Here is a 25,371-nt window from a genome sequence, read left to right as displayed (position 1 = left end):
GGAACCGGATGGATCACTCCCATTAATAAAAGATCTTGTACGCAGCGTAGAAACGCCTCTTTCTTTATTTGGTTTGTTGACAACCTTGACAGATGAAATCTCCCTCTTGGGGGAGAGAATTTGAAGTCTAGAAGGTATCCCTGAGATATGATCTCTAACGCCCAGGGATCCTGGACATCTCTTGCCCAAGCCTGGGCGAAGAGAGAAAGTCTGCCCCCCACTAGATCCGTTCCCGGATCGGGGGCCCTCGATTCATGCTGTCTTAGGGGCAGCAGCAGGTTTCCTGGCCTGCTTGCCCTTGTTCCAGGACTGGTTAGGTCTCCAGCCTTGTCTGTAGCGAGCAACAGCTCCTTCCTGTTTTGGTGCAGAGGAAGTTGATGCTGCTCCTGCTTTGAAATTACGAAAGGAACGAAAATTAGACTGTCTAGCCTTAGGTTTGGCTCTGTCTTGAGGCAGGGCATGGCCTTTACCTCCTGTAATGTCAGCGATAATTTCTTTCAACCCGGGCCCGAATAAGGTCTGCCCTTTGAAAGGTATATTAAGCAATTTAGATTTAGAAGTAACGTCAGCTGACCAGGATTTTAGCCACAGTGCTCTGCGTGCCTGAATGGCGAATCCGGAATTCTTAGCCGTAAGTTTAGTTAAATGTACTACGGCATCTGAAATAAATGAGTTAGCTAACTTAAGGGCTTTAAGCTTGTGTGTAATCTCATCTAATGGAGCTGATTCAAGTGTCTCTTCCAGAGACTCAAACCAAAATGCTGCTGCAGCCGTGACAGGCGCAATGCATGCAAGAGGTTGCAATATAAAACCTTGTTGAACAAACATTTTCTTAAGGTAACCCTCTAACTTTTTATCCATTGGATCTGAAAAGGCACAGCTATCCTCCACCGGGATAGTGGTACGCTTAGCTAAAGTAGAAACTGCTCCCTCCACCTTAGGGACCGTTTGCCATAAGTCCCGTGTGGTGGCGTCTATTGGAAACATCTTTCTAAATATCGGAGGGGGTGAGAACGGCACACCGGGTCTATCCCACTCCTTAGTAACAATTTCAGTAAGTCTCTTAGGTATAGGAAAAACGTCAGTACTCGCCGGTACCGCAAAATATTTATCCAACCTACACATTTTCTCTGGTATTGCAACTGTGTTACAATCATTCAGAGCCGCTAACACCTCCCCTAGTAATACACGGAGGTTTTCCAGCTTAAATTTAAAATTTGAAATATCTGAATCCAGTTTGTTTGGATCAGAACCGTCACCCGCAGAATGAAGCTCTCCGTCCTCATGTTCTGCAAATTGTGACGCAGTGTCTGACATGGCCCTAATATTATCAGCGCACTCTGTTCTCACCCCAGAGTGATCACGCTTACCTCTTAGTTCTGGTAATTTAGCCAAAACTTCAGTCATAACAGTAGCCATATCCTGTAATGTGATTTGTAATGGCCGCCCAGATGTACTCGGCGCTACAATATCACGCACCTCCCGAGCGGGAGATGCAGGTACTGACACGTGAGGCGAGTTAGTCGGCATAACTCTCCCCTCGTTGTTTGGTGAAATATGTTCAATTTGTACAGATTGACTTTTATTTAAAGTAGCATCAATACAGTTAGTACATAAATTTCTATTGGGCTCCACTTTGGCTTTAGCACATATAGCACAGATATCTTCCTCTGAATCAGACATGTTTAACACACTAGCAAATAAACTAGCAACTTGGAAATACTTTTCAAGTAATTTACTATAATATGAAAATGTACTGTGCCTATAAGAAGCACAGAAAAAGTTATGACAGTTGAAAATTAATAAACTGAAAAGTTATAGCATCAAATCTTTGTAAAAAACACAATTTTAGCAAAGGATTGCTCCCATTAGCAAAGGATAACTAACCCTGATAGCAGAAAAAAAAAAAAAAATACAGAAATAAACGTTTTTTTTTTTTTTTATCACAGTCAACTACAATCTCACAGCTCTGCTGTGAGTGATTACCTCCCTCAAAACAAGTTTTGAAGACCCCTGAGTTCTGTAGAGATGAACCGGATCATGCAGGGAAGACAATAAACTTCTGACTGAATTTTTTGATGCGTAGCAAAAGCACCAAAAAAGGTCCCTCCCCCTCACACATAACAGTGAGAGAGATCAGTAAACTGTCATAAATTAAATAAAACGACTGCCAAGTGGAAAAAAATAGTGCCCAAAACATTTTTTCACCCAGTACCTCAGAAAATTAAACGATTTTACATGCCAGCAAAAAACGTTTAACATTAATAAATTGAGTGTTATTAAAAAGCCTGTTGCTAGTCCCTGCAAATTAGGCTAAAGTTTTATGCATACAGTATAATTCCAGTGAAGTGCCATTCCCCAGAATACTGAAGTGTAAAATATACATACATGACAGCCTGATACCAGTTGCTGCTACTGCATTTAAGGCTGAGTTTACATTATATCGGTATGGCAGAATTTTCTCATCAATTCCATTGTCAGAAAATAATAAGCTGCTACATACCTCTTTGCAGATTAATCTGCCCGCTGTCCCCTGATCTGAAGTTTACCTCTCCTCAGATGGCCGAGAAACAGCAATATGATCTTAACTACTCCGGCTAAAATCATAGAAAAACTCAGGTAGATTCTTCTTCAAATTCTACCAGAGAAGGAATAACACACTCCGGTGCTATTATAAAATAACAAACTTTTGATTGAAGGTATGAAACTAAGTATAATCACCACAGTCCTCTCACACATCCTATCTATTCGTTGGGTGCAAGAGAATGACTGGTAATGGCAGTTAGGGGAGGAGCTATATAGCAGCTCTGCTGGGTGAATCCTCTTGCACTTCCTGTTGGGGAGGAGTTAATATCCCATAAGTAATGGATGATCCGTGGACTGGATACACTTAACAAGAGAAAGGAGTGTTAAATTAAAATAACTGTCCACTCAAAAGGTAGGGAAAAGCCTATTTTTTTTTTACTGATTCCTTGCAATTTCATAAAGGGACATTAGTTGGAGGTTTTATCAGGTGCTAAAAGACTAGTTTATTAGTACAAAGGAACAGTAGCTACTAAGCAGAGACAATAACACCAGGACTAGAAGATTAGAACAGGTACAGTGAAAAATGTTGAACCAGCAGAACAGTGTTCATATAAACCCAACTAGAAACATAATTGAACAACTGACAATTTTGAAATTGTTCTAAGGTTATTTGGTCCCATAGTGCTACACAACTGCCCGCACACTCACATTTGAAAACTTGCAAAAGATTTTATATAAAAATAAATGAGGAAAAGTAAACCCTTTCCAAGCTGATAAAAAAACACACATTAGCCTTCTGTATATTAAAGGGACATTAAACACTTTGAGAAGGTAATATAAAATGATAAATTGTATATATAAAACAACTCTGTAATATACTTTCATTACTTAATTTGTCCCCTTTGCCTTTAATTCCATTCTGAATTTGTGAGCTTTTCAGTTCCTGTTAGAAATGGAAGTGCAGAACACTTAAATCCAGCACAACCATTGGCTGCACACTCTAATGATCTATGTATAACTGTCCCCAGGGGCGAAACTACAGGGGGTGCAGAGGACGCAGGTGCGACTGGGCCCCTGAAATTGGGGGCCCAGCTTAAAAAAAAAAAAAATTATACATTTTTTTTTTATATATAAAAAAACGTTAACCTACCACTGCCTGCACTGATATCATGTGAGTGTGACATGACTACAGGGGTTAGTGTTTTCTGTTTTATCCATTGGTGTTTATGTGTGTGTGTGTGTGTGTATGTATGTGACTGTGTGTGTATTTATGCATGTATGTGTGTGTGTGTGTGTGTGTGTGTGTATGTTTGTGGAACCAGCAAATTACAGATCTTGTTACTACAGCATGGGGGGGGGCAGGGGGTAAACAGTGTCACTATACAGTATCACTATATACAGTATGGGGGGTGGACCATGCCACTGACTACTGTGGTCACTTTATAAAGTACTGGGCGGGTAGGGTCAGGCCAACCATCTCACCGGCAGATTACAGACTGTGTCACTAACTTACTATATACAGTACTGGGGGTTAAATAGTGTCACTATATACAGTAATAGGGGGTCAGACCATCTCACAGACTGTGGGCACAGGGTACCTCCTTTTGCAGACGTAATCTGATTCACATTTTTTTTCTGTGTTAAATGTAAAAGAAAATTAAAAATGATATGTATTAAATTCACCTTTTTTTGGAGGGGGGAGGGGCGGTGGGGGGCCCCTTCTTAGATTCTTGCACCTGGGCCCTGTGGTTTCTAGTTACGCCTCTGACTGTCCCTAATTGGCCACAGCAGAGAAGGTAACACAAGTTACAACATGGCAGCTCCCAGTGTTTTATAGACACTAAAACTTTACTCTTATTTTGTCACTTTTTAACCCCTTAATGACCGAGGACGTGCAGGGTACGTCCTCTAAAAAAAGGCAGTTAACGCCTGAGAACGTACCCTGCACGTCCTCAGTCTGGAAAGCAGCTGGAAGCGATCCTGCTCGCTTCCAGCTGCTTTCCGGTTATTGCAGTGATGCCTCGACATCGAGGCATCCTGCAATAACACTTTCTGGCCATCCGATGCAGAGAGAGCCACTCTGTGGCCCTCTCTGCACCGGACATCGATGGCCGGTATCGTTGGTGGGTGGGAGCCGACTTGGGAGGCGGGGTGGGCGGCCATCGGTGTGATCTGGAAGGTGGAGGGGGGCGGGATCGGGGGCGGAGCCTTCGGGGGCGCGCACGGGCGCGCGCGCGTGCACGGTGGGTGGCGGGCGGGCGCGTGCACGGGGCGGGAGCGGGTGGGAACCGCTACACTACAGAAAAAAAGTAAAGAGTAAAGGGTATTAAAAAATTAAATAAACATTTAAAAAAAAAAGCATTTAAGCGATCTGGAAGGGATGGGGGGTTGGTATTGGGGGGGGGGAAGCTACACTACAGAAAAAGGAATTTTTTTTAATAAAAACACATATTTTCACTAAAATGGGTACTGGCAGACAGCTGCCAGTACCCAAGATGGCGCACATTAAGTCAGAGGGGGAGGGTTAGAGAGCTGTTGGGTGGGGGATCAGTGAGGTTGGGGGCTAAGGGGGATCCTACACAGAAGCATATGTAAATATGCTAAAACAAAATGCACAAAAATGCACAAATTTTCCTTTTATTTTAGTACTGGCAGAGTTTCTGCCAGTACTTAAGATGGCGGGGACATTTGTGGGGTAGGGGAGGGAAGAGAGATGTTTGGGAGGGATCAGGGGGTCTGATGTTTCAGGTGGGAGGCTGATCTCTACACTAAAGCTAAAATTAACCCTGCAAGCTCCCTACAAGCTACCTAATTAACCCCTTCACTGCTAGCCATAATACACGTGTGATGCGCAGCGCCATTTAGCAGCATTCTAATTACCAAAAAGCAACGCCAAAGTCATATATGTCTGCTATTTCTGAACAAAGGGGATCCCAGAGAAGCATTTACAACCATTTGTGCCATAATTGCACAAGCTGTTTGTAAATGATTTCAGTGACAAACCTAAAATTGTGAAAAATGTAATGTTTTTTTTAATTTGATCGCATTTGGCGGTGAAATGGTGGCATGAAATATACCAAAATGGGCCTAGATCAATACTTGGGGTTGTCTACTACACTACACTAAAGCTAAAAATACCCCAAAAAGCTCCTTACATGCTCCCTAATTAACCCCTTCACTGCTGGGCATAATACACGTGTGGTGCGCAGTGGCATTTAGCGGCCTTCTAATTACCAAAAAGCAATGCCAAAGCCATATATGTCTGCTATTTCTGAACAAAGGGGATCCCAGAGAAGAATTTACAACCATTTATGCCATAATTGCACAAGCAGTTTGTAAATATTTTCAGTGAGAAACTGAAAGTTTGTGAAAAAATTTGTGAAAAAGTGAACAATTTTTTGTATTTGATCGCATTTGGTGGTGAAATGGTGGCATGAAATATACCAAAATGGGCCTAGATCAATACTTTGGGATGTCTTCTAAAAAAAAATATATATACATGTCAAGGGATATTCAGGGATTCCTGAAAGATATCAGTGTCCCAATGTAACTAGCGCTAATTTTGAAAAAAATATGTTTTGAAAATAGCAAAGTGCTACTTGTATTTATGGCCCTATAAGTTACAAAAAAAGCAAAGAAGATGTAAACATTGGGTATTTCTAAACTCAGGACAAAATTTAGAAACTATTTAGCATGGGTGTTTTTTGGTGGTTGTAGATATGTAACAGATTTTGGGGTTCAAAGTTAGAAAAAGTGTTTTTTTTTCCATTTTTCCTCATATTTTATAATTTTTTTTATAGTAAATGATAAGATATGATGAAAATAATGGTATTTTTAGAAAGTCCATTTAATGGCGAGAAAAACGGTATATAATATGTGTGGGTACAGTAAATGAGTAAGAGGAAAATTTCAGCTAAACACAAACACTGCAGAAATGTAAAAATAGCCTTGGTCCCAAACGGACAGAAAATGGAAAAGTGCTCTGGTCACTAAGGGGTTAAACAACTAATGAAACTTTAAAAAATACATCTACATGTTCGTCATGGACTAATCTTTTCTTTGAATGCATCATTCTATCTAGCATGCATTTAGTGTTTAATGTCCCTTTAATGTACTTCAGTGTATTGCTATGCACTTTAAGTTGTTAAATGAAAATCACTTATGCTGGCATAAAGCATTTTATTTGAAGCCTTATAGAAACTGAACTTAGCTAAAAGTCTGTCATATCATGAGACATCCTATGTAGATCCCTGGCACTGCTTTTTGTTGAGTCAGCTGCCTTTCAATCTCCACTGACTAACACATGAAGTGACTGTGTTGTGTCCTTGATCAGATCCTCCCCCTTGCCGTGTCCTGGCTATGTGTGTGTGAGTGGCAAGAGGGCAGGGGGCTGTTCCCACTGCAGCCTCTGTCTCCCTGTGTCCTTCTGCGGAAATGACACACACGGAGCCCCGTCACGTCACGCGAGAGCACACGGACACGCAGCGCACAAAGACACGTTGGGGAAGGAGGGGGAAAAAACACGACACGGAGTTGAGTGGACCCCTTCAATACTGGACCGTTAGCAGCTTATCTGCTGCTGCGCCCACTCAGGAACACTGCAAACACTGGAGGATCCGGATTAGATAAAAGGGTGAATCTAATCCGAGGTAAGCGGGGACATTTACCCATGCCTGCCACGCACTTTACATAATTGCGTGTAGGAAAAGCAAACTTATCAAGTGCTTGAGTTACCATGCTATCCAAAGCAAGATAGAGTTGTTATTATAACTGTTATTTCCACTCATATTTTATATTAGAAACCAGTGACTCGGTTTTCAACGCAACTAAAATGCAGACCAGTATGTGTCCGTTGTCTATCCCGTGCTACTGCTTGAATGTTTCCCATTGTCCTGCGGGTTCGTGCTAAATCTACTTCGTGACGTCACAGCCCGCGAACCGCAGTAAAGTGGATACGGAGAAGGGGCGGTGTTTGACAACTCTCAAGTAGTGATTTCCTCCTTTTTTTTTATCCACAATAAATTAATTTTATATATATACAGTACTGCAAATTTCTCTTAAATCGCGTTTGCTAAGCTAAAGTCATAGAAGAGTCAAGAAGTGATTTTTAAGTGTGAAATAATCAGTACAGTTTAACGCTAAAAGATAAAGTTAACATCTCTTTTATAGTTGATTAACTGATAACAGGCTAGATACCTGTCCCATCACTGTTTCATAGGAAACAAAACTATATAAATATATATCTATATAATCACGTTTGTAACGCGTCCGTCGCCAGTTGCGCACGCATCCTCAAAGGAATGTTGGCTGAGCATGCAGCCAAAAGAATCCAGGTGGATTCTGAAAATGGCAGGGTGGTGAAAGACTCCACCTGCGGATTCTTTCACCCCCCTGCCATTTTCTGAATCCACCTGGATGCAGTGTAGGCAAACCCGAAGCCTTAAAAAAAAAAAAAAAAACGCAACTGCCCACACAAAATAACTAAAAACACGTAACCGCCCGCAAGAAAAAACAAAAATGTAACTGCCGGCACGAAGTATAACAAAAAAAATTTACCTCCCGCACAAAGTATTAACAAACACCTAAACCGCCAACCCCCCACATTGCAAAATAATAAAGTAATTAACCCCTAATCCGCAAATAAAATAATTAAAATATTAACCCCTAAACCGCCAACCCCCCACATCGCAATAAACCTATTTAACCTATTAACTCTTAAACCGCCAACTCCCACATTGCAAGAAACCTAATTAACCACTAAACTGCCAACCCCCCATATTGCAATAAACATGATATATTAACCCCTATATCGACAACCCCCCATAACGCAAATAACTAATTTAATAACTAAGCCCCCTAAACTAACACCCCCTAAATTAACCCCAATTACTACTAAATTACAATTCAATAAAAAATCCTAACATTAAATTACAAAAAATAAAAAAGTCTAACATTACTGAAAAAATTTATCATAACTAAAAAAAATTATACCTATTCCCTATAACAATAAAAAAGCCCCCCATAATAAAAACACCCCCTAATCTAAACTACCAATAGCCCTTTAAAGGGCATTTTGTAGGGCATTACCCTAAGTTAAACAGCTCTTTTACATTTAAAAAATACTAAATCCCCCCTATCAGTAAAAAAAAACATCCACCCACCAAAACCCCCAAATAAAAAAAACCTAACACTAAAAAAACGTAAACTACCCATTGTCCCTAAAGGGGCATTTGGCTGGGCATTGCCCTTAAAAAAGCATTCAGCTCTTTTTCAAGCCCATTTAATCCCTAATCTCAAAAAAAAAAAAAAAAAAAAAACCATCCTAAAACTAAGCCCCAAATTGGTACTCACCGTTCCTGAAGTCCGGCGGAGAAAGTCTTCCATGCGCCTACATCATCTTCTATCTTCATCCAGAGCGAAGGCGGCACGGAGCCGAGGTGCGGAGCTGGCTTCCCCGATGCACAGATCCTCAGCAGCGGGCCACGCATCGGGGAAGACAGCTCAGCACCTCCACTCCGTGCCGTCTTCATTCCGGATGAAGATAGAAGATGATGTAACTGCCTGGAAGAAGACCTTCTCCAGGAACTGTGAGTACCTATTTGGGGCTTAGTCTTAGGATGTTTTTTTTTTTTTAATTTTTAAGATTAGGGATTTAATGGACTTGAAAAAGAGCTAATTGCCCTTTTAAGGGTAGTAAAAGTATCTGAAAGCCGGACTTCAGGAACGGTGAGTACCTATTTGGGGCTTAGTTTTAGGCTTTTTTTTATTTTTAGATTAGGGTTTTTTGGGCTAGAAAAGAGCTGATTGCCCTTTTAAGGGCAGTAAAAGAGCCGAATGCCCTTTTAAGGGCAATGCCCATACAAATGCCCCTTTAGGGGCAATGGGTAGTTTAGGTTTTTTATTTTGGGGGGTTGGGTGGGTGGGGGGTTTTACTGTTAGGGGTTAATTGGTAATTTTTGTAAGTAAAAAAACTGTTTAACTTAGGGCAGTGTCCTACAAAAGGCCCTTTTAAGGGCTATTGGTAGTTTAATATTGTATTGGGGGGGTTTATTTTGGGGGGATTTTTTTGTTTTTATAGGGGTATTAGTTTAGGTTTACATTTTTTATTTTGGATAGCTTTGTTTATTTTTTTTCTGTAATTTTACTTTTTTTTATTTTTGTAACTTTAGCTTGGGGGTTTATATTTTTTAAACATAGACTGCCCTCTGGGCAGGCTTATATATTATATATAATTGTGCAGAGTGTATGCAAATAGCAAACTCTCCCCTTTGGATAATCAGGCCCGGAATGTTCGTGATATTTTAGATGGAGTTTAATTCAGTTGTAATGAAGATGCTCTATAACTTACTTTTTAATGTAGAAATTAAATTCAAATACCCCGCACTCCGGACGCTTGCTTCAAAAGAATTTTTTTGTTTGCTAACTAAATTCAAATACCCTGTGCACTGGCCGCCCACTTCAAAACAAATCTTTTTTGTTTGCTAACGGTTTGAACTGTTCTCCAATCAGCGCTTTAGCCATATGGCACTTTTGTTGTAGCTAGAGCACTGATTGGAGAACAGTTCAAACCGTTAGCTCACAAAAAAGATTTGTTTTGAAGTGGGCAGCCAGTGCGCAGGGTATTTGAATTTCATTTAATAAGGAGAGGTGAGGGATAATATTACCTTAGATTTGATCAGAAAAATTCTAATGGTTTAGTATCAGTGCATATATTTGCAAACCTTAGAATTTTTGGAGTTTCAGGCAATAATATATACAAATTATGTACAAAGAAATGCAACAAGGGTTGCATAAAAGACAGATTGCCAGACTCCAAGTCAATTTTATTGAAAAGGTAAGGTATCAAAAAAGAAAAAAAAATTCTTATTGTCAACATACGTACAAGATAACTTTATTGTGCATAAAGAAATAAATATTTGCTTGAACCCAGAGAGTTCATGATATTTAAATGGTCACAATGATGAGTCAGAGTAATAATACACAATATGGTTGCTGTCAGATGGCAATGTAAGTATCAACTTGTTATAAAGTATTGCCTCTGTCTGTTATACTGAGCGATAAAAAAAACATGTTTTGTATATGTCTAGGGTGATTACATAGGACTGTGAACCCTTGACTAGTTCCCAGTTTGTTTGATTGAGAGCTTGCATTTGTATAGCTATATTAGGGACCCAGGTTTTGGGAGAGACGTTGACATGGTACCTGGGCTTTTCCCATTTGGCCAGATGCGGTAACTAACGCTTCCAGTTTTGCTTTTAATATTAGCTGAGAGTTTGCAAGTGAGTGCTAGACTTTTTCTTTGTGTTGTATTAATTTATTTTGACATTTTCCCTATGGGACTTGCACCCAGACTGATCTGGGGTTAACTGCCTGGGACTCTGGGGACAGCACAGCTCCCTGAGAGTGCTATTGAGCACCTTGGGCTCAGCATGTTTCAGGGTCATTGGATGTGTACCCTGTCCAGTCAGAGAGTGTAGTCCCCTTCCGTGTTTTGTATACAGGGAGTGCAGAATTATTAGGCAAGTTGTATTTTTGAGGATTAATTTTATTATTGAACAACAACCATGTTCTCAATGAACCCAAAAAACTCATTAATATCAAAGCTGAATAGTTTTGGAAGTAGTTTTTAGTTTGTTTTTAGTTATAGCTATTTTAGGGGGATATCTGTGTGTGCAGGTGACTATTACTGTGCATAATTATTAGGCAACTTAACAAAAAACAAATATATACCCATTTCAATTATTTATTTTTACCAGTGAAACCAATATAACATCTCAACATTCACAAATATACATTTCTGACATTCAAAAACAAAACAAAAACAAATCAGTGACCAATATAGCCACCTTTCTTTGCAAGGACACTCAAAAGCCTGCCATCCATGGATTCTGTCAGTGTTTTGATCTGTTCACCATCAACATTGCGTGCAGCAGCAACCACAGCCTCCCAGACACTGTTCAGAGAGGTGTACTGTTTTCCCTCCTTGTAAATCTCACATTTGATGATGGACCATAGGTTCTCAATGGGATTCAGATCAGGTGAACAAGGAGGCCATGTCATTAGATTTTCTTCTTTTATACCCTTTCTTGCCAGCCACGCTGTGGAGTACTTGGACGCGTGTGATGGAGCATTGTCCTGCATGAAAATCATGTTTTTCTTGAAGGATGCAGACTTCTTCCTGTACCACTGCTTGAAGAAGGTGTCTTCCAGAAACTGGCAGTAGGACTGGGAGTTGAGCTTGACTCCATCCTCAACCCGAAAAGGCCCCACAAGCTCATCTTTGATGATACCAGCCCAAACCAGTACTCCAAATCCACCTTGCTGGCGTCTGAGTCGGACTGGAGCTCTCTGCCCTTTACCAATCCAGCCACGGGCCCATCCATCTGGCCCATCAAGACTCACTCTCATTTCATCAGTCCATAAAACCTTAGAAAAATCAGTCTTGAGATATTTCTTGGCCCAGTGTTGACGTTTCAGCTTGTGTGTCTTGTTCAGTGGTGGTCGTCTTTCAGCCTTTCTTACCTTGGCCATGTCTCTGAGTATTGCACACCTTGTGTTTTGGGCACTCCAGTGATGTTGCAGCTCTGAAATATGGCCAAACTGGTGGCAAGTGGCATCTTGGCAGCTGCACGCTTGACTTTTCTCAGTTCATGGGCAGTTATTTTGCGCCTTGGTTTTTCCACACGCTTCTTGCGACCCTGTTGACTATTTTGAATGAAACGCTTGATTGTTCGATGATCACGCTTCAGAAGCTTTGCAATTTTAAGAGTGCTGCATCCCTCTGCAAGATATCTCACTATTTTTGACTTTTCTGAGACTGTCAAGTCCTTCTTTTGACCCATTTTGCCTAATAATTATGCACACCTGATATAGGGTGTTAATGTCATTAGACCACACCCCTTCTCAGTACAGAGATGCACATCACCTAATATGCTTAATTGGTAGTAGGCTTTCGAGCCTATACAGCTTGGAGTAAGACAACATGCATAAAGAGGATGATGTGGTCAAAATACTAATTTGCCTAATAATTCTGCACTCCCTGTATGTCTAGGGTGATTACATAAGCCTGTGAACCCTTCACTTGTTCCCAGTTTGTTTAATTGAGAGCTTGCATTTGTATGGCTGTATTAGGGACCCTGGTTTTGGGAGAGACCTTGAGGTGGTACCTGGGCTTGTCCCATTTGGCCAGATGTGGTAATTAACTCTTCCAGTTTTGCTTTTAATTTTAGCTGAGAGCTTGCTAGTGAGTTCTAGACTTTTTTTGGGTGTTTATGTATGTGTATATACAAAATATATATATATATATATATATATATATATATATATATATATATATTAGGGCTGCATGATTAATCGCATATGAGATTTAAAACCGTGATTAATCGTCACGATTTAAAAACGGCGAGAGTGTGCGATTTTTAGCCCCACCTATGACGTAGAGGGCTGGCTGTAACAGTTCATTGCTGGCGGGCTTCTGTAGAGAAAGGAGGAGGAGTGGGGGGAGTAGAGAGGAGCATTTTTTCCCCGTTTCTGCTTGATCTCCTGGGACTCCCATTGGAAGTTTGCAGGGACCTAGTAATGCACAACAAAACAGGTAATATATATATTTTATATATATATATAAAAATTCAAAACAGGCATGCACTCACTGGATTTGTGAAATAGGGTGCTTTTATTAGCACATCAAAAACAGGTAACGTTTCGGGGATCAATCACCCCTTCATCAGACAAAGACTTGGTCTGATGAAGGGGTGATTTATCCCCGAAACGTTACCTGTTTTTTGATGTGCTAATAAAAGCACCCTATTTCACAAATCCAGTGAGTGCATGCCTGTTTTGAATTTTGTATTTATTTGCTTTCACCCTGGGGAACGCTGCTTGAGTGGGAGTGCGCTCCTTTTTTGAGATGTATATAAAATCCTCACATTGATGAACTGCTACCGCCACACATTTAAATGTGCAAGTGGTTGCAGATAGCGGGCGGCCAGCCTCTTAATGGAAAATACATTTCACAGATGTGACAGGCATATCTCTGTTCCATGTAACAACTTGTTTTCATCCTGAACACACACATCTCACTGAGACCTCTCAACACGCAGCCGCTGTCTGTAAGTGTGAGCCACCTCATCAGTGTAACTTGCCCCCACGAGTGGGGTAGTAACCTGCCGAACTGTCATAACATTGTGTTGGCGGTCGGCATTTTCGCATCACTAGACACCTCTCCTGATGTACTTTGAACTGAGGCCAGGTACAGGAGCTGCACCACATTCAATGGGGCTCACACCATTTACAGGCAGCGGCAGCGTGAGGATAGGAGAGGTCTCAGTGACATGTCATGAGTGGAAGCAGGGCATGGAAATGAGCTGTTACATGGGTCTGAGGATATGCCTGTCACACAGAAAATTATGGGATCAAATGTTGAAGATGCCCCTAGTTTCAAGCAATCACTGCAGATACCAATGCATTTTTAAATGGATTTGTGCATTAAAAAGAGCAAAAGCTTGGATCATAATATACATTTTATTGGAGCATATAAGATGTGTGTGTGTGTGTGTATGTATGTATATATATATATATATATATATATATATATATATATATATATATATATATATAAATATATGTATATGGGTGTATATATATATATATATGTGTGTGTGTAGTATGTATGTATGTATGTGTGTATATATATATATATATATATATAATGTGTGTGTATATAGAATATATATATGTGTGTGTGTGTATGTATGTATATAAAATTAAGGCATTATAGTCATTTCTAAGAATTTTTTTTGCCCATATCGCCCAGCCCTAATAAATAAATAAATAAAAATATATATATATATTTATTAATGTGATTTTTGTAGAAAAATCATAAGATTATGATCGATCACATACTATTGTAATATACATGTTATTCATTTAGCTGCCTTTGTAAAATACATCTGAAAAGTGTGTTTGTTCCATTTCCTCAGGGGAGGCTAGGGTTAATATTACTGTTATCCCATTTTCTTTTCTTTTTTTTCTCTACATTTTGTTTTAAAGAAAAGCAATAGATCACAAGTAAGTCAGTCGGATAAAGAACACATTTTGACATTATGTAATTATGCAAGATCATGATAATAGTTCTGAGAATAGATAAAACTGAGACAATAGAAAACTATCTAATAATATTCACGCACTACTGTAGATATAGGTAACATACACTATACAAAAAATAAAGACGTAATTGACTTTTAAAGGGGAATTGATAAAAGGAAAAGACAGCTGTGGCTATCAGTTGTAATATAGAGTATAATCAGTGGTGAGAAAGACAAGAAGGAGGTCCAAGTATGGTAAGAGAGGGGATTTTGTTCTTGACTCCCAAATAAACATAATGCCTTAGTAAAAGTCCAACTTTTTTTATAGAAAATTAAAAGTATCTTTCCAAAGAAAAGTAAAGGGATAACTGTGATATCCAAGCTTGTAAGGTGGGAACCATGTCTTGTTTCCAAAACCTGTGGATTAGTTATTTGGCCCAATTAAGTGTTAATTTTAGAATTTTAGTGTGGATTTAAAAGTAGGAGTAACATTATAAGTGGGTCAATGGGGATATTGCAATCCCAAAGGCTGATTTGTCCCTTAAATAGTTTGATTTTAAGCCATGTCCACCAGATATGGTGCAAAGATCCTTTTTTACATTTCATCCATCTGTTTGAGACTAATGGGCATACAGCTTTTAATCTTTTAGGGGGTCAAATTGTTTGCAATAACAGATGACATACTAGGTAGTTTTAGCTGTGAATAATTGAGTATTATTGTGTGTGTTTATAAAATATATAGTTCTATTTAGCTTTTAGATGGAGATTACAAATTAATATATGTATGTTTCTTTAAATACCTGCTTAAAGGGACATAAAACAAGTTGGATAGAGACAAATTATAATAATATGTACTTTAATTACTTTACCTGCAAATTTATACTGCAGTGCCTTCGCCATTAACCCTTTCTTTTTAGTTCTTCATTGTAAAGCTCTAACTCCCCCCACATAATTCCTTTTATGGTTGTATCTATGTCTATTGTTGCGTTTGGTAGAATACAATACATTTATAGGGATTATCTGCTGGAGCATGCCTAGAAGCTGTGAACACAGTTGAAATACAATGCCTGTGTCTAAACACTGATAAGGGTGGGTGGAGTTGGCTGCTCCAGGCAGCTTAGCTATGTAATTCATTTTTCTTATTTTTGAAAATTATTTTAAAATACTTGCCAGCAATTTTTAAACAAATTTTTTATGCAAACTATTTTTAATTAATTAGCCCTTTTAGGATATTCAGATGTCAACCTGTTTTATGTCCTTTTAATAAATTATTATTATTAATTATTATTATTATTATTATTTCCTTAAAGGGATACTAAACCCATTTTTTTATTTCATGATTCAGATAGAGCATGAGATTTTAAGCATATTTCTAATTTACTCCTATTATCAATTTTTCTTTGTTCTTATGCTATCTTGATTTGAAAAAGCAGTACTGTAAGCTTTAGAGCCAGACCATTTTTTGTTTGGCACATGGGTAGCACTTGCTGATTTGTGGCTAAATGTAGCAAACCAATCAGCAGCTCTACCAAGGTGCTGAACTAAAAAATGGGCCGGCTCCTAACCTTTTATTACTGCTTTTTCAAATCAAGATAACATGAGAACAAAAAAAAAATTGATAATAGGAGTAAATTAGAAAGTTGCTTAAAATTGCATGCTCTATCTGAATCATTAAAGAAAAAATTAGGGGTTAGTATCCCTTTAAAGGGACAGTCTCTACACCTTAGTCATTTTAAAGTCTTACCTTAGATTAAGCTGCAAATATCCTCCTGCACCCCTTTCTATATCTTGCAGCAGGAACATTAAAAAAAGTTTATTTTAAAATGAATATTGTTTCTGGCCACTTTAAAATGGCTGCCAAGCTTCACCCAGTGATAACATCACGATCTGGGCTGCGCCTGGGCACTCTGCTGAATAGCATTGCCAGTATGTTAAATCCAACTAGTGAGCTTTTTGTGATTGGACACCATGTGCAGCCCAGATTGTGATGTCAGTGGGTAGAGCTTGGCAGCCATTTCAAAGTGGTCAGAAACAATACACATTTTAAAATAACTTTTTTACTATTCCTGCTGCATGATATAGAAAAGGTGCTGGAGGCTATTTGCAGCTTATTCTAAGGTTAGACTTTAAGATGACTAAGGTACATACTGTCCCTTTAACTGCACATGTGCGAACAACAGTTCATGCTATATATGTGTATCCGTTTGTGATTGGTTAACAAGGGTTCATTTCTTCTGGGGGACAGGGAAATCTGTGAAAAGAAAAAACATAAATCAATATGCCCATTTGATAAAATAAATAAATAAAATTGCATTATTCATAACAAAACTAGTTTCAAATATAAACGTACATCATCATTATTATTATCGGTTATTTGTTGAGCGCCAAAAGATTCTGCAGCGCTATACCATTCAGGTTACAATTTGTGTTTAATGTCCATTTAAAGACTTAGTCTTAGTATATTATGCTTGCATTCCATAGGATTTGACAGGCTTTGTTTAAAACAGACTTATAATATAACAGTTTCCTATTGTGTTTATGTGAAAAATATTTTGCTCTTAGTGGATCTAGGAGGACATTGATGTTTTTTTTTTGTAAATTAAAAAAAAAAAATCTTTGATCCAGAAACTCATTTGTAAATTAGACATGGATCCAGCACGGTCTTCGTTTATTTGTGTAAAAATAAGTCAGTCTAGTTAAGATCGTTTTTTATGCAAAAATCTGGTTTCCAGTATGATGTGTTTGTTTAAAAAACAAACAAATAATAATAATAATAATTTGTGTACATTTAATCAAAAAGTTAAAAAATATATAAAGAACTATAGGTGCCACTAAATAGTGTCCACTAAAATAGTGTGATGAAAATGTCTCAATGTGAAAGTGCTAATGTAATTACATCCTTAAAAAAGGGGGAAAAACTTAAAAGGACAGTATACTATAAAATAGTTTTTCCCTTAATGTGTTTCCAATTACTTTTTTCTTACCAACTGTATAAATGTATGATAATTTGCTTCTGCCAGACCACGCCCGCTCTAGTCGGTCATGCCCACTCCTGCCGGCCACGCCCCGTCTCTACATGCACACGCCCGTGTACACGGGTCATTTTCTGTAGTGCAGTGGTCCCGCCTGCGCTCCTGCCTGGTCACAACCTCTCCCATCCGGCCACATCTCCGCCGCTGCGCGCACAACTGACAACGGCGACGGAAGCTTTACAAACGCTTTTATAGTATAGATACAAACTGCCTGATTTTGTGTTTTAAAGCCACAACCTAATAAAATGGGTTGAGCTTGTAGGTATAATCAGATCTCTTTTATCACATTGTGTACATATACATGCTTCTTATCTTAAATCCGTTCGTAAACCAAACACCAATTCTTGGAGCAAACAATGGAAAATTATCATTTTATTACCTTTTCCTCTTATACCCCACTGGAAGTGTAATTTCTTCTGCTGGTTGTGCTTACACAGCTTATCTATAGGTTGGACCTAAGGCCAGAAACTTTCAGAATAGGTGGGGATACCACAGGCTAAATAAATTATTTCAAATGCCAATATAAGGGTAAAGGAAATACTAGTAAACAATTTAACACTCCAGCATGTGAAGTGGATCATTGGGAACTAATTAAAGGGGAGACAATTTTTGAGTAAACTGTCCCTTTAACTAAACAATAATACTGTGACAATAACAATACACCTCAGAGCTGTATTTTCCAAAAATAAATAAAATAATTATGTCTCAAAACTAGCAGTAAGCTAATATAAAAGGCAAGCAATTGCATAGATTTGTGAATAACATGAACATAAAATTTACAATACAAGAAGTGCATAAATGATTAAAGCAATATAAATGTATACATTTCCAATAAATAAAAAAAGTCAAAATAAAAAGTGCCAAACCGGTAGCGTTCAGTGACAGAGTACAAATTATTATACGAAAAAGTTCCAGATCTAGTCTGCTGGTTTTCAAAATCCTCTGGTTTATCGAGGAAGAATTCTAAAAATATGGCACAAAATCAAAGTTCCCCTTAATACTGTATAACAGTAGCAACCATACAAGAGATATTCTCACTGAATAATAGTTTAACACCTAGGAGAACCAACAAATCAGTTACTAAACGCTTTCAACAAATAGAATGGATATGGCACACTAACACTTAAAAGGATAAGTGTAAAATCAAATTTTATTGCAAGACGTTTCACAGTATACAGACTGTTTTATCAGGCAAATTAAGCCCACTTACCCTCTATATATACAACATACAGATGCCCACAATTCCATGTGTTTACTGGCTGACCATCAGGTATAAAAAAAAATATTTGGCATCTAAAATAGACCTAATCATTTGAATGGAACACAAAATGTCTGAAAAAAGACCTAATCAATCATATGTAACACAAAAATGTGTTCCATGACAAATGGTGTCTTAAAGGGACATGAAACCCAATTTGTTTCTTTCATGATTTAGAAAGAGCATGCCATTTTAAACAACTTTCTAATTTACTTCTATTATCTAATTTGCTTCATTCTCTTGATATCACTTGCTGAAAAGCATATCTAGATATGCTCAGTAGCTGCTGATTGGTTGCTGCACAGAGGCCTTGTGTGATTGGCTCACACATGTGCATTGCTATTTCTTCAACAAAGGATATCTAAAGAATTAAGCAAATTAGATAATAGAAGTAAATTGGAAAGTTGTTTAAAATTGAATGACCTATCTGAATCATGAAAGTTTAATTTTGACTAGACTGTCCCTTTAAGATAAACCTAATCAATTGAATGGAACACAAAGATGCATTCCTTCAAAAATGGTTCTCAAATAAGAAAGATGCTAAGTTTAAAAATAAAAAAAGCAGCAAAACTCAAAAATCTAATTTTGTCAATGAGGCATCTCATACTTCTGACATTAGTATGGGTTTTTCATTGAAATCGTTATGCTGCCATGTTTAACATAGAATGCTTGTTTGAACCAAAATGATGGTTGCATCCACCGTGCAGCCATAATATATAATTATATAATACTATAGAGTGGCACCCAGAAATTTCTAGACTGTCAGTCTCTTTCTTAAAGCTATATAAAACAGTGTTCGTTTAGTTAAAAAAAAAAAATGTTAAATCAAAGTAAACATACTAAAAAGACAAATTATGTTATAAACAGCAAACAAATTACTTGTTTTCTTGCAAAACGAGCACTTAGAAATAATCATTGTAGTCACCGGTTTTTGTGAGATAAGCAGGCTACCATTATAAAACTTAAGTTGTACCGTGATATGATTTTTGCAGTGAAATTTCTCTACTATCTGATAACACAATGCACTATGGAACAACTGTCCTCAGAATACCCCACTAATTTACAGATCAATCGTTTTTTTAATAAGTGGACAACAGTTATAAAAGTCCTCCCAGAAAATATACAATACCAATTAGTTAAACCATTTAGCAATAACGAATACGTATTACAAAACGTTTTCGCAGGCCATTTCCCAGAATGTTGGATAGAGGTGTAAGAAATACAATGGAAGGAAGTGGGTAGAGGGAAGGGGGGGACGAGAGGAGGACCTCCCTTTCACATCCCCTCCAGTCCCCCCCCTTTTTTTTTTCTTCTCCCTCCCTTTCTCTTGAGTAGGAAAATTAATTATTAGTCATTTTTGCCTTTTTATAAGAATTTTCACACACAATAATTTGATACAATTTTTGCAATATAAGAGATATATATATATATATATATATTTATGTATTTTCTTTAGAGTTACAATTAATATCATATGTTTATGTTTCAATAGAACATATATGTGCATCTATTTTGTTGTTTTCCTTGGCTTATGCTAGAGGATGAGCTCCTCCTTATTTTTTCTCTTGCTTTTCGTATATGATATATCTTGAAAAAAACAAATAAAAATGTATTTAAAAAAAAATTCCTCTACTGAGCATGGGCAAAAAACTGACAAACTAGTGCAGGTGTCTCCTAGCAACCACATAAAAGATAAAGCTACACCATTGCCTTCCTGTAGAGGTTACAGCTAAGGCAGGAAGTACTGGACCCTGAACAAATGAAGTAAAAAAAAGAAATGTAACATCTTTTAAAGTGATGAATAATACGTATTGCAATGATTTCTATTTTCTATCAAGTATAACCCACTGTTTAGCGCTTTTTTATTGATGAAACAAACTGTTTTAAATCTTTTTTTTAGAATGATGAGAGGTAAAAATGTAGATCCTTATACTTTATGTACTAATGATTCATTTAAGCCTTTAATGATGTTTCCATCATATACATTTTTGTCAAAAAATACAGCATTTCAACAGTTATAACATTTTCAGTCTTCATTCTGTCACATATTATATACATAAATAATAAAAAATAAAGTATTTCAGAGTGGTGCATTAACACATTGATTACCAAAGGTGCACCGGCAAGCAAAGGATGAAATCACTGCTGAATTTTAGACATGCAGCAATGATTTATCCCCTTGACTGCCAGAAATGCATAAGATCAGTGACTTATGTGAATGTGACCTCACAGAATTTGTGTTGATATGGTTTCCTCTGGCTTCTGGCATCACTGTTAGAATAATGTGCAGTATGTGCACAGGAGCTACAATTTCCATTGTGCCATGAATACATTAAAATGAGCTGTCTTATCACAAATTTTGTTCATTTAGAATGCAGTCAGGCCAAAAAAATCTGTTTCTAGGTTTCTTGGCATTTTTGGTGTTGTGTTGGAACTACTTATCTACTTAGCTGTTACAGTAATCCACATCTTAAAAGTTTTCCCAAACTTTGGTTTTTGATGCTTTTCATTTTACTGCCTGCCATTGATGTAATGTACATGACCTAAGAGTATATATAAATTATTACTATATACAAATTTCCTTCATATCTTGTAAAAAAATACATGTCTGGTTCAACAATATTCTTTCTGGCTCTTACGCTTCATATAAATGTGTTAATTAGTGAGGAAATCCTCATTAATATCTTAATTATCATTATTTGAAAACAAAACAGTTTTTTTTAATAGCTTTGATTTTTTTGTATGTTGTTTTCTTTTGCTTGTAGGTGGATCAAAAAATGAACCCAACTGACCTGAGAGAAAATGATTATAAAGAAGGTACTGTTCGCCATATGTATGTTCTATTGAGCTGTCACTGATATGGACTGACCAACTTCTTCACAAACACAAATATTGTAATTGTTTAGTCCTGTTAGGAATCAGATTTTTTTTTTTGGCAAATAGAATTTTTAGAAACCAGGGAAAGAGTCCCATGTAGAGACACTTAATAATACATTTTGAAAAAGTCTTATAAGCCAAACATTCATTTTTAGGCACATAGATTTAATGTATTGCATGTGTATTTTTAAATTGTCATTTCTCTTACATGGTATATCCAGACCACGGATTCATCCTTACTTGTGGGATATTCTCATTCCCTACAGGAAGTGCAAAGAGAGCACACAGCAGAGCTGTCCATATAGCTCCCCCTCAGGCTCCGCCCCCCCAGTCATTCTCTTTGCTGCTCTAACAAGTAGCATCTCCACGGGAGTGTAAAGGGAATGTGGTGTTAGTTTGTAGTTTTTTATTTCTTCAATCAAAAGTTTGTTATTTTAAAATAGTGCCGGTTTGTACTATTTACTCTGAGGCAGAAAATGATGAAGATTTCTGCTGAGAGGAAAATGATTTTAGCACCTTGTAACTAAAATCCATTGCTGTTCCCACGCAGGACTGTTGAGTACCGGAAAACTTCAGTTGGGGGGAACAGTTTGCAGGCTTAACTGCTTTAAGGTATGTTTCAGTCATTTTTTTTTCTAGTCAAGACTTAGTAATGCTAGAAGACTGACAAGAATCCCCATGTGGGAAAGGTAAGCCATATTCTGAGACTTAGTATAGAAGGAAGGCTTATTTGTAAGGGCTCAAAACACTGGTGGACACTGTTAAGGGGCAATCGATAATTTTTTTACAAAAATCTGATATTTATACAAGTTTATATTACATTTTAAACACTTTTTTGGGGGGTTTATTCCGCATGGCATATATTTAGACACCTATTTTGGCTTGGGTAGGCCCCACAACTCCAGAGTGAAGATGGAGGGGGCCTGAATTTCGTGCCTCTGTTGCGCAGTTGATTTTACAAACAGCTTCATGCAGATCCATGTGAAGGGTCCAAAGATTACTTAAGGACTTCAGAGAGGCTTATTTTCGATCAAAACTAATCCCCAAGGAAGGTAGGACCACAGCTAAGGCTGTGGCATGGTTAATTTGTTCCGGTTTGTGCAGTAGGGGTTAATTGACTTGAAATTTACTGTGCAATCATTTCAAAGCATTAGGATCATATGGTGAAAATTTCATAAAGATTGGATGATTTTTGGAGGTTTAGTAAAAAAGTGTGCGCTTTTTATTATTTAAAGGCACAGTACCGTTTTTTCAAAAATTGTATTTTACTGTATTTGAGTGCTGTCTAAGTCTGTTTAACATGTCTGAGCCTACAGATAGACCTTGTTCTATGAGTTTAATAGCCATGCCGGTACCCCCTTTTACATTTGTGTTTAAAGTGTACTAAGGTATCTAAACATTTTAAAGACCATGCAGTGACACTTAAAAATGTAGCCCAAGATGATTCTTTAACGGAAGGTAACGAGGATAGTCCTCCTTCCTCTCCCCATGTGTCGACACCAGTTACGCCCGTGCAAGCGATGCCTAGTACCTCTAGCGCATTGGCCCCTATTATATTACAACAATTGGCAGCAGTCATGGATAATTCCCTTACGGCATTTCTATCCAAACTGCCAGTTTTTTCCTAAAAAACGTGATAGCTCAGTAAGAACAGAGGATGAGCAATCAGAAGTGTTGGATGATTTATCTGTTGTACCCTCACAACCCTCTGACGTGGCGGTGAGGGATGTACTGTCTGAGGGAGAAATTTCTGACGCAGGTAAAATTTCTCAGCGGGCAGAATCAGATTCCTTAGCGTTTAAATTTAAGCTGGAACACCTCAGCGTACTGCTTAAGGAGGTTTTAGCTACGCTAGATGATTGTGACCCCATGGTGGTCCCAGAAAAATTGTGTAAAATGGACAAGTTTCTAGAAGTCCCTGTATACACTGATGCGTTTCCGACCCCGAAGAGGGTGGCGGATATATGTGACTAGGGAGTGGGAGAGACCAGGCGTACCTTTTGTTCCCCCCCCTATCTTTAAGAAAATGTTCCCCATAACTGACCCCAGGCGGGACGAGTGGCAGGCGGTCCCTAAGGTAGAGGGAGCAGTTTCAACACCAGCTAAGCGCACAACTATACCAATAGAAGACAGTTGTGTTTTCAAAGATCCTATGGATAAAAAATTAGGTTTACTAAAGAAAATATTTGTTCAACAAGGTTTCCTTCTTCAACCAATTGCCTGCATTATTCCTGTAACTACTGCAGCGGCTTTTTGGTTTGAGGCGCTGGAGGAGTCGCTCCAGAGGGAGACTTTATATGACGAAGTCTTGGATCGAATTCATGCTCTAAAGCTGGCTAATTCTTCATCACAGATGCCGCTTTACAATTAGCTAAGTTAGCGGCGAAAAATTCTGGTTTTGCCATTGTGACGCGAAGAGCGCTTTGGCTCAAATCATGGTCGGCTGACGTGTCGTCCAAAACAAAATTACTTAATATTCCTTTCAAGGGAAAGACCCTATTCGGGCCAGAGTTTAAAGAAATTATTTCAGATATCACTGGGGGAAAGGGCCATGCCCTCCCACAAGATAGACCTTTTAAGGCTTAAAAACAAGGCTAATTTCGCTCCTTTTGCAACTTCAGGAGCGGACCTGCTTCAACCTCTGAAACAGCAAAGCAAGAGGGTAACGCTTCCCAGCCCAAAGCAACATGGAAGCCTTTGCAGGGCTGGAACAACGGTAAACAGGCCAAGAAGCCTACTGCTGCTACCAAGACAGCATGAAAGGGTAACCCCCGATCCGGGACCGGATCTAGTAGGGGGCAGAATTTCTCTCTTTGCTCAGGCTTGGGCAAGAGATGTTCCAGATCCTTGGGCATTAGAAATTGTTGCTTCTAGAATTCAAGGACTCTCCTCCAAGGGGAAGGTTCCACATTTCTCGTTTGTCTTCAGACCAGACAAAAAAACAGACGTTCTTAGGCTGTGTTGAAGATCTTCTAAAGATGGGAGTGATACACCCAGTTCCAATTGCAGATCAAGGACTGGGTTTTTACTCAAACCTGTTTGTAGTTCCCAAAAAGGAAGGAACTTTCAGGCCAATCCTGGATTGAAAAATTCTAAACAAATTCCTCAGAGTTCCATCATTCAAGATGGAAACCATTCGGACAATCTTACCGATGATCCAGGAAGGTCAATATATGACTACCGTGGATTTAAAGGATGCGTACCTTCATATTCATATTCACAAAGATCACCATCAGTTCCTAAGGTTCGCCTTTCTGGACAAGCATTACCAGTTCGTGGCCCTTCCTTTAGGGTTGGCCACTGCTCAAAGAATTTTCACAAAGGTGCTATGGTCCCTTCTAGCGGTACTAAGACCGCGGGGCATTGCAGTAGCACCTTACCTGGACGACATATTAATTCAGGCGTCGTCTTTTCAAGGAGCCAAGGCTCATACAGAAATCGTTCTGGCCTTTCTAAGATCTCACGGGTGGAAGGTGAACGTCGAAAAAAATTCTCTGTCTCCGCTCACAAGGGTTCCTTTCCTGGGAACGCTAATAGACTCGGTAGAAATGAAAATATTTCTGACGGAGGTCAGGAAGTTAAAACTTTTAACTAC

General features: G+C 38.4%; 1 protein-coding gene across 1 annotated transcript in view; it reads left to right on the top strand.

Annotated features, from left to right (window-relative positions):
* The first annotated feature begins 6,927 nt into the window (after positions 1 to 6,927).
* The window catches only part of BEND3 (BEN domain containing 3), a 32,428-nt gene continuing 13,984 nt past the window's right edge, over positions 6,928 to 25,371 (top strand). The window contains exons 1-2 of the mRNA XM_053710595.1: positions 6,928 to 7,175; positions 21,665 to 21,716. Of these exons, the coding sequence (XP_053566570.1) occupies positions 21,677 to 21,716 (40 nt within the window). The 5' untranslated portion in view covers positions 6,928 to 7,175; positions 21,665 to 21,676. The remainder of the gene's footprint in view (positions 7,176 to 21,664; positions 21,717 to 25,371) is intronic.

Source organism: Bombina bombina, chromosome 4, assembly GCF_027579735.1.
Source record: "Bombina bombina isolate aBomBom1 chromosome 4, aBomBom1.pri, whole genome shotgun sequence".
NCBI lineage: Eukaryota > Metazoa > Chordata > Amphibia > Anura > Bombinatoridae > Bombina > Bombina bombina.
The sequence above is the reverse complement of the archived record's forward strand: the minus strand, read 5'-3'. Positions and strand labels throughout refer to the sequence as shown.